The sequence below is a fragment of the Gavialis gangeticus genome, unplaced genomic scaffold (genome assembly GCF_001723915.1).
Source record: "Gavialis gangeticus isolate Ggan-Ray unplaced genomic scaffold, GavGan_comp1, whole genome shotgun sequence".
In the NCBI taxonomy this organism is placed as follows: domain Eukaryota; kingdom Metazoa; phylum Chordata; order Crocodylia; family Gavialidae; genus Gavialis; species Gavialis gangeticus.
In genome coordinates this window covers 82,330,725-82,346,251 of record NW_017729022.1, presented here as the reverse complement: position 1 = coordinate 82,346,251, position 15,527 = coordinate 82,330,725, and the positions used below count along the sequence as shown (strand labels likewise).

At 44.5% G+C, this 15,527-nt stretch overlaps 1 protein-coding gene across 2 annotated transcripts in view; it reads right to left on the bottom strand.

Moving 5' to 3' along the window:
* TMTC1 (transmembrane and tetratricopeptide repeat containing 1) overlaps nt 1–15,527 on the bottom strand; it is a 337,017-nt gene that overhangs the window by 28,260 nt on the left and 293,230 nt on the right. For both annotated transcript variants that reach the window (XM_019515485.1, XM_019515486.1), the window contains exon 13: nt 8,829–8,937. In XM_019515485.1, the coding sequence (XP_019371030.1) occupies nt 8,829–8,937 (109 nt within the window). The remainder of the gene's footprint in view (nt 1–8,828; nt 8,938–15,527) is intronic.

Below are 15,527 nucleotides of genomic sequence, written 5' to 3'. Positions count from 1 at the left end.
AGCCTGCTCAATGAAGACTGGGCTCTTATCCAGTGCCAGGGAAGATCTGGTTCTATTCCTTACCAAAATAGAGTCCCGTCTGATTCACCCAAGCAGTTATGCTGGCGTAAGATATTGAATAAAATAGGTTCCACTGTGTAAGACTGTGTATACAGTTATTGAGCACAGACTGCTATTCTTCCTGCACAGCTATCTCACAATATCACCAGTATCAAATAGCATGATTTTCAAATGTGCTGAGCACCTGCAGCAACCATAGATATTTAAGGGGGTTTTCAGAAACTCAGTAGTTCTGGAAAATCAGGCTACAGCTGTTTGCTTTGTAAAACACTTTAGGATACCTTGCATAGGAAAATCTACATTTTGCCTGGTATGAGCCAGATGTGTTTGCAGCTTGGTTCTGAGATGAAAATAAGGTCTCAAATTCTGATCACACAGCAACTTTTAAGGTTTCCACTTCCCACCAGCCAGCTGGTACAAGCAAATGGCCTGCCTGCTCACTTACATAAGAGTGCTAAAGCATTCCTGCTTTCTCCCTGCCCTCTCCATTCACAGTCTGCTGTGGGAGGTATTATTTAATGCTTGTGAACACAAGGTATGTAATGGTCAGAGCCAAGCCATGTGTAGACAGGCAGTGTGCAAATTTCTACCACCAAATTCTGTTCCTGCACCTTCACCATAGTGACCTGGAGCACCCCAAACTATGATCCCATCCTGGGACTCCAACTTTGATGAGCTGTTTAGTGATCTTCAGAGGTGGCCTAGGGAAGAACCTGAGTTTACCAAGGGGGATTTTCACAAATATCTGAGTTTAAACAAATGAAAAGTCATGAACTCTCTGCTCCACATTACCCTCACCCATTTTTCCAATGACTAATTTTGCTTTATTACAGGTTATTTTGTGTATCTTGGCTTAAAGTGACAAATCATGTGCTTCCCATTTTTTGAAAATCAGGTTCCATTAGGGTGCTAAGTTGGGCACTGAAAGATATTGGTTCCTGTAGCTGTTCACAGGAAAATGTGTTCACTGTGGGGGGGAACAACATATTTTTGCTATTTTGCTCAGGTTCAAATTCTGTTCTCAGCTATGCCGGCAAATCCTAGAGTTTCTTTAGTGACTTATTCTAGATTTAAGAAGGGCAAGAACAAAATATGGTCTACAGGTTCCCTTTTTTTCTTTTCAAAATGCAAGAGTCTTCTCTACACCTTTCATTTAGGAAACAGAGAGCTGAAATTAATGGTTTTTGGAAAAAACTGGTCTGATGAAAGCAAATGGTCTGTCATGGTTAAATGCTTTCACATTTACATGATAAAAGGTCAGCCAGCAAAAATAAAAAGAGCATGATAAAAAGTTGAAACACTTCAAAATTGCTCAGTTTGGACACTTCACATATTTTTGTATGGAATTAACAACACCTTTAATTTTTGTGGGGCTGGGGAAAAAGTACAGCTGGCATCAGGAAAATAACTGAACAACTTTCTGAGAAAATCTGTGTCAGGGAGACATTAATGGGTACATTTCCTAAGCTGTTTGCACGCCTTCCTTTCAGCTGATTTTAACTTCCAGCTTTGTGTGTGTGTGCATATAAGGGTGTTTTCCTTGTTGAATTTACTTATGCTGAAAACAAAAAACTTTTATATTACATTGCATTAATGGGGGCTCAAATCCAAGTAAGCAGACTTACTGACATTTATCATATCTGTCAGCACAAGTATCCATTAAGTATCCATAAAGCACTACCTCAGCTTTCAGCATCCCATCTCAGCTTGTACCAGGCTCACTGGATAGCCTGGGATACATTCTCTGGGGAAGTTCCAACATGTTGGCCTGAAGTCTAGAAGAGTTTGCTCATGACTTAATGCCTGAGCTTGCTCCCTCCCCTGTGTTCTCTTAAATCAGGGCTGTCCCATTACTCAGTGGCTGGGGCCCACATGATGCACAGCCCACATGCCCCGTGGGTCACATGTGGCATGGTGCCACAGGGGCCACAACCCTACTGCACCTCATAGTGACGTTCCTCCACTGCATTATGCTGGTACTCCTGTTCTGCATGGAGTCCCTGGGTCTCACCCAAGCCTCCTGGGATGGGCTTCCTTGGTCCTGTGAGCCCAACCCGGAAGCCAGAGATGAAGGAGAGAGGAGAAGCCTGGAGACTCCTGAGGCAGCAGCAAAAGCAGGAGTGGTGCAGGGAGCAGCACCAGGAGTCCCAAGGACTGCAGATAAGGCTGCCATTTGAACATTCGTGTCCTAAAATGAAATCATAGTAAAGTCCCAGGGAACTGATTCTTCTGGTGCAATCAATAGCGCCAAACTCAACTTTGTGAAAACCAGAAATCAGGCCTTTGAACTCAGGAGACTGACTTAAAATATTAATGAGAATTTGTAGATGTTAAAAACAATGCATTTAGAGATCTTTATTTCCTTTCTGGTTGCTCCTGAGCCTTTAGGCACAATTGGGTCACATCTTCAACCTTTTCTCTGTAACCAGGAAGGCCAGAAAAAAATCTTTTAAAAAAAGTAAACTGAAATTCTTATAAAATCCCTTGACTCCAAAATATGAAGACTGAACTGAAGAAAACAACCAAGTATCATGAAATGCATTATAAACATAATGGAGGTAGCAATACTGTATACCTGAGTAAACGTAGAGTGCCTCCAGCAAGCTAATAGGGTTGCTGTGCATAAAAGCAGTCAGAAATCAGAATTGTGAATGTCTGGAATCAGCACAATTGCCAAGGCAACAGATAGTTATAGCACAAACAGTAAGCTGCAACTGAACTATGAGATCAAGCAGAAAAAGAAAGTAAGCCTTTATTAAAGGTGCAAATATCTTCATAAGCAGAAAAGGATGATGGGAAATGTTGGTCAAGCAAAACCATATTTATAAGGGTTCTGCTGTGGTTGAAAATCACCTTTTAGGGGGAGGAGTGGGCAATTACACTGAGTTACAGGCTAATTCCCTTAAGCATGAGACATTCTTCTTAAGTGCATCTTTTACAACTACAGGAGCAAAGGAACTTTAAGCCCTATTTCAGATTCATAGCCTTTAAATTACTGTAGAAAATGCTGTCTAGATCCAGCCAAGGCAATCAAGATGCTATTTCATTGTGTCAGTTCCACCTGCTCTCTCCCTCCTTAACCTTAACACAAAGCCTCAGCAGCAGCAGTTTGTCATAAGCATGGTCACTTCACAAAAGTAATTTAAAAGGGGAACTTCCAGCACCTCCTACCCCCTTTTCATACATCTGAGAGAGAATTTTTTCTAACACTCCCTCTACAGCTGCATAAAGTCACCTTTAATTTAGAAGTCTGTGATAGGTTTTGCATACTGTAGGTGTTAAAAGTACCTAATAGTATTTGATCCACCGTCTGCTACATTTAAGAAGAAAGGGTCACAATAACATTTTTTAAAGAAGCAAAAGTGATAAAAAAATAAAATAAAAACAAAACTGAAAGCTGAGATCTAATTTCCCCTTACCAACACATATACCATCAGGCCGACAGTGCCAGAGTTTCCTGTTATATATTCCTCAGGGATCTGTGTAAATTTAGGGTCCAATTCTGTAGCCTGTAGCCATATACAGCATGTGCAGTCACCAGGAAGTCAAGAGGACTGCTTGTGTGTGCAGAAGTAACCTCAATGTATGGGCTGCTGTAGTTGAGAATGAGGCGGCATTAACAATCTTAAAGGAATTTGTTACTTTCAGAGGAAACTGTAGACAACTGTATCTATTTATTTATTTATTGACCTCCTTTAATCAAGCCATAGAAGGGCAAACAAACTATGTATGTGAAGTAGGATGGATTTTTGTTGCATTTAGCATTCTTAGTGCAGTGGAACTACAGTTAATGAAATCTGACTTGGACATATGGTATTATAGCTCTATGGTTTTATTTCTGTGCTAACCTTCCGACCACTGCTTCTAATTAGGGAAATTCAGCTAGGATTAAAACCACTTGTAACTTGTGAATGATTCATTTCATATACTATCAAAAGTCTGTTCCACTGAAGAACTTACTCAAAACTCAGTTTTCATGCAATGAACATGATGTGGGGGCTCTCCCTTGACTCCCTATGTGGGTATATACAAGCACATAGACAATGAAAACTCAAAGAACATCTCCTGACATTACTATAGCCAGTCATCACAGATCTTTCTAGCTATCTTGCAAAGATCTGGCAATATCTTACTGTTGCCTAGAAGGAAGGAGAAGTAAATAAAATAGAAAACTAGCAAGTAGAACTATCTTTCAGAAAGTATTATTTTGCCCCTTTATAAATCCATGATGTGTCCACACTTGAATACCATGCCCAGTTCTGGTCCATACACCTAAAAAAGGATATAAAAGAACTAGAGAAGGTATAGAGAAGAGTAATAAAGAAGATTAGTGGTATGGAGGAGCTTCCATATGAGGAGGAATTAAAGAGGCTAGGCCTATTCAGTTTAGAAAAGATAAACTTGAGGGGGACATGCTAAGAGCTTACAAAATACTAAATGGTGAAGAAAAAGTAAATAGGGATTTATTATTTACAGAACTAGGGTCCACAAAATGAAACTAGTAGGTAGTAAATTTAAAACTAAGAAAAGGAAGTTTTTTATACTGGCGTGTCATTGAAGTGTGGAACTCATTGCCATCAAATATTTAGGAAACTGACAGTTTAGCCAGATTGCAAAAAGGATTGGACAAATTCTTGGAGGAAAATGGCATCAGTAGCTATCTGAGCACAGGAGTTAGGGATACAGCCTCTGCATCAGAACTTCCTAGAACTTAAATGCTGGAAGCTGCAAGCAAGAAAGGAAGAGGGGAAAAAACACTAGTCATACCCAGTTCACTCTCCCTTTCAGCATCCACACTCTGCCACTGTGTAACACAAGCCTACTTGTTATGCCAAGAAAATTTATGGCTTACATCCATAAGAAAACTCTATAACACCCCTTATAATCAGGGAGGCAACTAGCGACATAACTAAATACAGAGAAGAAATAAAGCAATGGGAGGCTCAGGACACCTGCAGAGACCTAGTGCTGTCCTGGCCAGAAGAACCCCAGTGCATGTCTCTGGAGACTGGGCAGGAGCTTGGGGGGCATAGCCAGGGTATTGAAATGGTGCCAGAGCATGGATAGGACCAGGTGGTTGGTGATCAGTGCCCTCCTGGGAAGGGTATCACCAGCAGGTGCCATGGGACCATGATGTCATCAGCAGGTGCCATGGGATGTGCTGCTATGTGCCCAAGAATGACCATCCCCCCTCCTTTGAAACAGATGTGTGGGCACTCGAGATCCTGGTTGCCCAAAATAGTGTGAGTGGAGGCACTGGAGGGCCCAGGCTCCAAGGCTGCAGGTTTCCCTGTAGCTGCCGAGGCGTAACTCCAGCTGCTGAACAGAGGGAAGAGCTGGAGGAAGGCTGAGTGGGCAGGGAACCTGATAATGAGGCGTTGCTGGTGTTGATTTTTTGTTCTTGCTCACAGGCCCTTTTGCCTCTCCCGCATCCTGTGGAGGGGGATGATGAAAAGCCCTTGCCTGAGGAAACCCTGTCCTGGTTGGTTTTGGAGGGGCCCTGTGGCCCTTCCAGGGAGACTGGCCAGGGAGAACCCCCTGGGTTTCACCCTTCTCACTGGCTACCCCCTGATTGGAGCCCACTGAGATGGCAGCCACCTCAAGGGGCCCTTGCCCTGCCATAGGTGCCTACGTGGAAAGGGGTAGGGTGAGGTGCAGGAAGGGCAGCTGTGCACTCTCCTTCTGACTGGATGAGAGAGGGTGAGTTGCTGAGGGGAAGAGGGGGTCCAGGGTGCCTCCTCTGGCTGCCCTTAGTGCGGGAGGGGTGAGGTGAGGGGTCGGGGCTAAAGGTAAAACACAAAAAAGGCACACATAAAGACACACGTGGGAGGGAGAAGGGAAAGCACACTTCTGGCTTACTCAGCTGTATGCAAAAACTAGAAGGAGAGTGGACCACAGAACTCACCACAGGAGGGTACAACACAGGGGTGCTGCCAGAGCAGCTAACAGGAAAGCAGGTGGTTTTTGCAGTGGAGGAGCCCCACTGGCATTGTGGGGTCCCCTCTGACTGCAGGTGAGTGTGGCAGCAGGTGGGTGGCTGGTGGTAGGTGAAGCAGGAGACCTCCCCTCCCTGCAAGAGGGGAAACAGGGCTGTAGGTCCAGGCAAAGTTGGTGATGGTGAGGAAAATAGGAGCCTGCAGCAGCTCAGAAAAGGTCCTATTACTCCCTGGTCCAGGAGCTCCAGCAGGCAGGAGGAAGTGGCACCCCTGGTGGTCACAGGCCTATTTTTTGTGTTTGGTGAAGTGGGCCTAGGCCCACCATGAACTTCTATAAATCCCCCTTAAAAAGGGAGGCCACTCAGAATACAACAACTGATAGCTTGGGACAAATAAAGAAAACAGTAACAGGAGTGAGGGTTACAAGTTCAAAACAAGAGATCCAGAAGGGGACCCTGATCAGAGCACAATGGCCCCCAAATGAGTCAAGGGAGTCTGTGGATGCTTAGAAGTAAAACTGCCTGGAGACATAAGTGAAGAACCAACAGAAAGACAAGGCCCACACTTGCCAATGTCCCCCACTGGCCAGAGTCTCTTTCTTGGTCTTGTAGATGGCCACCTTGGCCAGAACCAGAAGGAGGTTGATCAGGAGGTCCTGGGGCTTGGTGGGGCCACAGATAGGGAGTGCATAATAAAAAAGGGACAGAGAGAAGTGCATCCAGAGCCTCAGCAAGAGGTTCTGGAGGAGGCAGAAGAGGAGCTACAATCTGGCTCACTCAAGGTAGGCATATGCCAGAGTCTCCCTCTGTTGGCAAAAGGGGCAGGTGTTGGGGGCATCTGTAAAGCACGCTAGATACATGCCTGTGATGACAACTCTGGGAAGGAGCAACCAGCTGAGGTCCCCTGTGGCTCATGGGATCAGGGTGGAATACAGACTTGTCCACCGGAGACCCTTGCCTCTGCCCTCACCTAGGGTGTCCTGCCACTTTGTCAGGGTAGCATGTGACAATTGAATGATGGACTATGCAGAGTACAAGCGTGCAGAGCTGGTGGTAGTGGGCTGTTTGGAGGTAGACTGGCTCCAGCTTGCTGAGATGGTGAGGCAAGGAGTGCCACGGGGTCTGCAGCCCCATGACTAGCTCTAGAGGGCTGAGAGATACAGGGACTGCCCTTGTGCAGAACCTGGTTAACATTGGCAAGGGCAGTGGGCGGCAGAGCAGTCTTTATCTACTGAAGTAAGCATCAGACAGCATGCATCATAGGCTGATAGACACAGGATGCTGGACAAGGTGAACCTATAGTCTGGCACAATAAATGGCAACTGTTATGTTCTTACATTCTAGCCACTCATATTTACTATCCCTGGGCTAGCAGCACTGTTTATGTTAAAGTTTCCTAATGTTTCCCATTGTGAGACCCTATTTTCACTTGCTTATAACTTTGCCAAAATTTAACAATTTGGGCTGTTTTAAAAAAAATTCAGTCAAAATGGCTCTGTGGATTCCAATAACAAGGCAAAGAGAAGCAATGTGCTTTGTCAATGTTAACATTCTTGCAACCTTTTCTTTGAAAAGCTTTAATGCCTCTATACTGCAAAGCAGGGACCTGAAATTAGACAGGTGGTGGATTTTGTGTTAGTCCTTAAAGAATCATAAAAAATTGGACTGGAAGGGACCTTGAGAAGTCATTTTGTCCAACTCCCTGCTCAAACCATTCCAGAAAAGCATTTGTCTAAGCTGCAATTTTAAAAGACAACAGTAACAGCTATTTCAGAATATGGAATCTGGCACTGACTGTGAAATCTGGAGCCCTGGGCAGATGTTAAAATTATGACATGATTGGGATGCCTCATCCCCAAAATTGTATGTCTTGCCATGCATGGATGGCAAACACGTGATGTTTGGCATAGTACATTAAATGCCTCAAATCCCAAATGTGCATCTGAAGAAGTTCAAAGCGGTATCCTGCCTGATCCTGAGGTTGGCCAGGGGTATATCCAAAGCCTATATATGTAATGTATGCATGAGAACACCTTTGTGGCTGGTTTACCATTTTATTGGGCTGAACATGTAGCATGTTACAATTTAGGGCATGATTAACATGTTAATTGGAAGGGAAGTTGTTGAGGATCAGCTAGAAGAATCTAATCCTAGTACAGTACAATTGCCTCCAGAGCCTGGAATATGATCTAGGGGTCCTGAGTCTCCCCATTCACCTGCTGCCAGCACATATCTTTAAAACTCAATTTAATCTGAACTTAGAAGGACAGGAAATTATATGCAGAAAGACATGCTATTACACCTTATTAAAGTATGTAGTCATACACTTTAAATTATGAAACCCAGAGTTAAAGTTGCTTTGACCAACATAAATTTGACCCCTTGTGAAGCTGCATGAAGACATGGTCTCTCATTATGTGATTATTACTGTGTTTTCCACAGGATCCCTGCCTCCATCAGTGCAGCAGTTGGACACCGCTCTGGGGATGAATCAAAGATGTGCAGGGAAGGAAAATGCTATGGCTGTCTGTGGAATCCATGCAAGTAGCTGGAAGAATTGGACAAGTCCTTTAACAAGTTTACAACATAACCTCAAACCAGTTCAATCTGTTGGCTTTCTCAGTTGGGGTTTATCATACTGAAGCACTTGATTGCAAGACAAAGCAACTACTCTAGCCAGATATTCACAGAATTACATTTTTGTAATAAAGTAAGGTATGATAGGAATAATAAGTATATCTTGGCAAGAATGTTTTTACTACATGCTGGAGAAAACTAGGCATATGGTAACATTAGTGCATAATGCTGTGCAAGCCAAAACACTGATGCTTACCTGTTCAGCCAGCAGTGAAGCCAGGCTTGAGTAAGCATCTGCAAACTCTGGACCATATTTAATGGAATCCCTCAATAAGGTTATAGCTTCCTCCTTCTTCCCTTGGGACCTGCAAGCCATAAAAGAAAAAAAAAACCCAATTCTTTTAATAATGTGTTTAGGTCACCTATTGATTAAATACTTCAAAAGAGGCTTGAAAGTCCCTGCCTTGTTCTTTTCAACAGACTAAATAATTAACTTATATCCACAACCTCTGTAACCAGAATCTCCTGAGGCAATATAGAATTCCATTGCCTTTCTGCCAGTCTGAGGAGAAGTGATGAAGAACTACAATTATTGGCTTTGAGTTAAGTTTGTACCTGGTCCACTTGCAGATTTCTTGCTGGGCAGTGCACAAACTCACTGCAAAAATTCTCCACCTTTTTCAGCACCTTTTTGTTGTTGCGGTTGTTTTTGGGGAGGGGTGGGGGGTAGGAAGAATTTTGGGACACCTTCAGAATGCTTTCAGGGGAGGGACAAGAATCTTTCTAAGAAATGGGAATGTAGGACTTCATCTTTCTACCACAGCTTTCAAAGGACCATCTGCAAGTATTCCAGTTCTGGAGTCAGCAGGGCAAGGAGCATGCACAGGAGCTGGTTAAGCCCTCATGACTTCTCTCCTTTCTACAGTCATGGCACAAACTAGTACAGCTTAGTACAGCCTGATATTCTGCTAGTTTTGTGCTGTTTGCATGCTATCCATGCTATTGAACTGCATCCTTTCATTAGGAGGGACTGAACAAGGGAGAGGGTTTCAGAAGCAGTCAGGGTTGGAAAGGTTATAAAAAAAATCATTATTCTTTAAGGGATGAGCAAGAACCAGTGAGGCCCCATAAGCAGCAGGGAGGCAAGGGACATCCTTAGATGTGCTTATCTCCAGCAAATCTTCTAAGATTGTTTTCTTTCATTTCTTTTAAACTAACAAAATAATTCAGGGGAAATTCTATGAGTTCCAGCACATGGAGCCTCCCCTTTCCTATGCAGGTTATGCTCTGGAGAGGCCAGAGGGCATAGGGTTCATTTTAATGGAACATACCTTTGTTCCACTAGTCTGGTATCCTGATCACAAAGGTGGCCATTATCTGATGATTTACGTGCGGGCAAAAGAAAACAAGTAATACTGTTACCTACCATTGAAGAACTGCAGAGGGAATAAAAACATTCCATAAGTTTTCACCCCAGCAAGTGGTATGTGTCTCAGCTTGCAAAACCACAGACTTTACCATTGCTTATAAAGTCCTCCAGTCCATTTGGAAATCTAGCCATAAGATTTGTCTTTAATTATGAAATCTGTCTACAGAATAAATCTATAAAATTGGTGTATCCAGTAGAATGCTGGTCAGGATTTAGGTATTATGTCAAAGGGAAACTAAAGAAAATTTTATCAGAGCACAGTGCACAACCTGTGACATAAAGAGTCTCCCGAAGAAGCCCTTAAGAAATCACTTGCCTTATAGGTTGGGATGATGTCAAAGGCATAAAATGTCTGACTGGTAGGACCTATTCCTACTTCTGTCACTAACTCACTGAATGACTTTGGAATAGGACACTTACTGGAAACCCTTCTTTGCTTCTATTTCCCATATATATGTGTAATCTACACAAAATGTACAAGCAATTTTGTATTGTAAAGTGTGCTGTTGTATATGGTTTTAGTCAAATAAGATTGTATATTCCTTTTTCTCTGCTGTGCTGTGTTTACCCATGTTTTCTACATGTGAGTATCTTGTTTTCTCTCCTCTGCTTGGGCAAGCTGGAAAGAGACAGGAGATACTGCATGTAGGCAGATACCTGTGGCTTTTGTTAGGCCTACTGTCTAGGGCAGGGGCAGGGAAAACATGACCCATGGGCTGCCAGGCATCTTCATCCAGCCGCAACACCTACCAACTAATTGTACCCTGCCCAGCCCTTTCACCCACAAGAGTGGGAGCGAGGCACCCACATATGTACCCTCTCCCTCTCCCAACAGGCCTCACTCTCACCCTTGTGGGCAGAAGGGCCTGGCCCAGCCAACACCAGCTTCTGGGTGGGGCTGCTGCAGCCACCAAGGAACCAGCTCAGCTGCCCTGGTGTCCCGTTTGCTCTGGGCAGCAGGTAGGGAAGCAACAGGGGTGGAGGCAGGTGGAGAGCTGGGGATTTTGGACTAGGAATTTTGGGGTGCAGTCACACCCCCAAGACATCATGTGGAAGTGGATATGGCCATTCTACAGCTTCCTAGGGAGCAATGAGGGGCCCCTTGCACCACAGAAGGACCTATGCTCACTAGCAGCTCCCCAAGATGCAGCAAAACCCAAGAAGCAGCTCATAGGACTGTCCTGCTAAGTAGTAGGTATAGGGATGCAAAGCCCTGCAAACTAACCCTTGGGTGAGCCCCCCCAAGTCCCGGACTGCCTCTCCCCAAGAAAGCGCATCCTATAAACTATGCCTTGTAGGTGGTCATGTTTTAAGATGCATTTGGAGTTTTCCTTTGTTTTCTCTAATAAATCTGTCCTTTGTGTTTACCCTGCTTGTGAGGAGGGAGTTTTGTTTATGTGGGACACAACAGTCAAATTCAGTAATCCTAGATTTCTGGGTGGGAGCTCAAACCACAGTAAAAAAAATTTTGGCTACCCCGAAATTTGAACTTGGCTCTTGCTGCTGCTGACTGGTGCCCAGCAGAAGGGTTACATATACAAAGGGGATAATAGCACTTAAAGGCACTGTTAGCTTTTGCATCATGAGGTACTTAATTAAAAATGAATGATGCATACCCAAAGACTATCATGATTTAATTAAATATTTTGCACTAATTAAATGGAATGTATTTCATGTCTTGACTGCCACTAGCCCAGTCCTGAGTGAGTTAACAATTTTTGGGCTGGGGATGAGGGCTAGAGGGAATCTCTGCCACTATTCCTAGGCAGGGCATGAGCAGAAATAGTCAGAAATACCTAACGTAGCAATCTGCTGTTGCCACAGAAGCGTATTTCCCACCTTAGAAATAGGAGAAGCTTATCTGACTGACTATAGATGCTAATTTAGACTGGAATAAGCCTTCCTTGTGCTGGGTGCACAAAGGAATAAGATGAACTCTGTACCCTATGAAAAGAAGCAAAGGAATCTGAAACATGGAAAAATATGCGAATACCTTGCAGCTCTAGCCTTGGATTTCATCTGAGCAACACGGTCAAGAAACCAGATCTTGTTATAAGTGCAAATTTCAGCTGATAATAGTTGTGGCTTTGCAGATTTTTTTCCCTTTCGAGTTATATAACTAGAGGGATATTTTGCCTGTGCTTTAAGTTAAGTAAAAACAGTTGTGCTAGTCTTTTTCTTTTTCCAGCAGTGCACTATATAAATTACATGAATGAAGCAAAAACAAATAAAGAACCACTTTTTCCCCTCACTAATTAAAGACTAGCTAGTTTGTCAATTTATAAAACTTTTGGATTCCTTGGCTGGAGTTTTGCAACACATTTATATAAATCGAAAACAGATGGCTGCTTTCTAAAGGTATCAGCCTTTGGCAGAAACCTAGGAAATGCCAGCTACAGAAATAAAAGGATTAAGTGATCCACTCAGCAGCAGTAAAAGTCCCCATTAACCTCAAGCAGGTACTCTGAGCACTGCACCCTCTTAATTACTCTTTTGTCCTTAATGGCTTTTTTGTTTGATCTAAGGACAATGTGTCTCTTTAAAACAAGGAGGTGCGGAGGGAAAATCATGGCATCTTTTTATGTGACGGTGAATTACATGAACATCACTCTTATGCTTATATTAAAAGAGGAGGTATGACAAACTCTACTAGGGCTCAGTCCTGTAAGATGCTGAGTGCTCTGGCCCTAATGCAGCTAGACATGTAAACGCATGCTTGACTTTTAAGCATGTGAGCAGAGAGTAAATCATGAATTAAAGTGCTTTCCTGGCTTAGGGCCAGGATGCTCAGCACATTGCAGGATAGAGGCCAGAAGGATATTTTTTGATATGCTTACCATGGTTTGCTTTGTCTCAGACAACACAGCACACAGGACTCTGATGTACTTATGTTTTATGAATTTGATCTCAGCTGCAGGAGAGCAAAATGAATAAAACCCCTTCACAAAGGGTGGAAGTTGCCCCAGGCAGGCACCTATTCTCCATTTAAATCATAATGTGGAGCTCAGGAGCCCTGCAGGGGTTCAGAGCCCTGGGCTCAACTTCATCAGTAGTGAAAAGACCAGCACAGGATTTAGATTTTCTTAGCATTTTTTCCCAAATTATTTGGAAAATTTTTAAAGAACTAGACAATGAAGAAGCAATAACTACACAGATTAACAAAGGCTCTATTGTGCACTTACGAAGGGCTCTCTCAGAGACTGACACAGCAGAGTAACCTGTTTTCCTCTAATGATGAAAACCTTTGGATAAGCTATAAGTGTAATTTCTCTATTATCCCTTCTCCTTCAGCAAAAAAACAACAAAACCCCCAAAACAGACCCACATGGAATCTTTAATCTTTACTTGCATGACTACTGAAGCCCAGGAGAAGGGATCCTGATTTTACATCAGAACTAAAAGATTTATGAAGTTTCTCAGTAGTTATGTTTATCTATAAACACCTAATCAAATTAGAGTATCTTCAGATATGGGCAATTTAAAACTTACTCCTTTTGCCTCCAAAATTTTACCATATGAAAGTGAAAAAATTGGGTACATAGAACTGTGGTTCAGAAATAAATTATATCCTTTCATTCTAATAGCATTCAGTTAGTCCAATGGTGCTCAATCTTTTTGGTCTGCAGGCCAAATGGGAAGTGCCCAATCCGTCTGCGATCTGGATCAGGCTGGTGGACCCAATCCAGCAGCCAGGGCAAGCACACCACTTCCCATATGGTCACACGAATGGGGGCAGTCCGGCCCTGTTCCAGCCACATGGGGAAGAGGGCTTGGTCTATCCCTGATCCAGCCTTACAACAGAAGGGAGCTTCACTCAGCTTGAACCCAGTCCCATAGGCAGGGGGATGACCCAGTCCCAACCCAGCCCTGTGGGGAGAGTGGACATGGCTCAACCCTGCAAAAGGAAGATGTGGCCCAAGCCCTGTGGAGGGAAAGGAGGGAGAAGAAGTGGACACGAGCTGGCCCTGAACCAGCTGTCCCCAGAGAGGGGGCATAGTCTGGCCCCATGGTGAGAAGAAGAGCAGCACAGCCCCAACCCAGCTGCACAGAGGGAAGGGAGCACGGCCCAGCCCCAATCTGGCCACATGGGGAGAGGGTTGTGACCCAGTTCCAATCCACCTCATGGGATTTAGGATTTTGGCAGCAGAGATGGGTGGCAGTAGTGCCACTGTTCTCCTGCTGTCAGATTTCCTGAGCTGTGGGGAGCCCTGTGGGCCAGATTCCAAGGCTCTGCAGGCCATATTTGGCCCATAGATCAGAGGCTGAGCACCCCGAGTTAGTCTATAAGGCCCCAGCTACACATTACACTTAAGACATGATGAACCAGTTAATTACATCTGAAGTTGGTACCCACATGTTCAGTCAATCAATGGTGCAATGAAAGGAGAAATAAGCCACAAAGTTATTCCACAAAATAGGTATAATAACTTTGTGGCTCGTTCCTATTACATCATTAACTGAACATATGACCAGGTGCTCCCCCCTGGCTGGGAGCCCAGTCAGCTGACCAGGGCTCCCAGCTGGGAGCCCATGTGCCCCCCTGGCTGGGAGCCTAGAGCTGATGGAGATCCCAGCCACAGGGACACTCCAGGCACCCCTGCAGCTGAAAGTTTGCAGCTGATGAAGGCTCCCAGCTCTAGAGAAGCCTGGAGCAACACCACATTAGCTGTGGCTTGCAGACTTGGGGATGCCTGGAGCACCTCTGTAACTGGGAGCCTGGGTTAGCTGATGGGACTTCCAGCCATGGGGATGCATGGGGTATCCTTGTGGCTGGGAGCACCAGTCAGCTTCCAGTCATGAGAGATGGCTACATGCCAGTGTAGAAGGAGCCTGAGATTGTGATCCCAAGCTCCTTCTGCCCTGGCAGTAAAGCATGATGGGATCTGATGCACTGTTGCATAATTACACCTCCCATCATGCTTGTGTGCTATGGCAGAAAGCATGATTGTGCAGTTTGTGCATTAGATCCCATTATGCCTTTATCTGCATGTTTGGAGGGGCCCAAAGGTAGACCTCTACCCTGCCTTCTCCCTAGAAATATTATTACATGCAGTCTAGACAGCATCAAATCAGAGACCCTTCCTAACCCCCAAAATGGTGTTCCTGAAATGCAGTGTTCAGTTTGGTTCTTCGTTGGAATGGGTAAATGCTTTAGTCTCTACAAAATATTTAGGGGTGCACCAATAAAGATTTTTTTGGCCAATACCGATGACCGATTATTAAACATCCATATCAGCTGATACTGATCTGATTGTCAATATGCAGCCCAGCAGCTTGGAGAGCAGTGTCCAGTTGGTAAGTCTGTCAGGGGGAGGGGGCATAGGGGAGTGAGATTGAGGCCTCCGTGATGAGGGAGGGAATGGGGCTGGAGCAGGTATTGCCCAGCCGGGGCGGGGTACAGGACAGAGCTGTGGGAGGGCATGTGCCCCCTGGATTTGTGCTCGGGGTGAGGGCGGGCTACCTACTGCAAACTGGGGCTCAGGGCTGTGCTGCCTCTTCCCGGCGGGGGGGCTGGGCTGGGGCTGT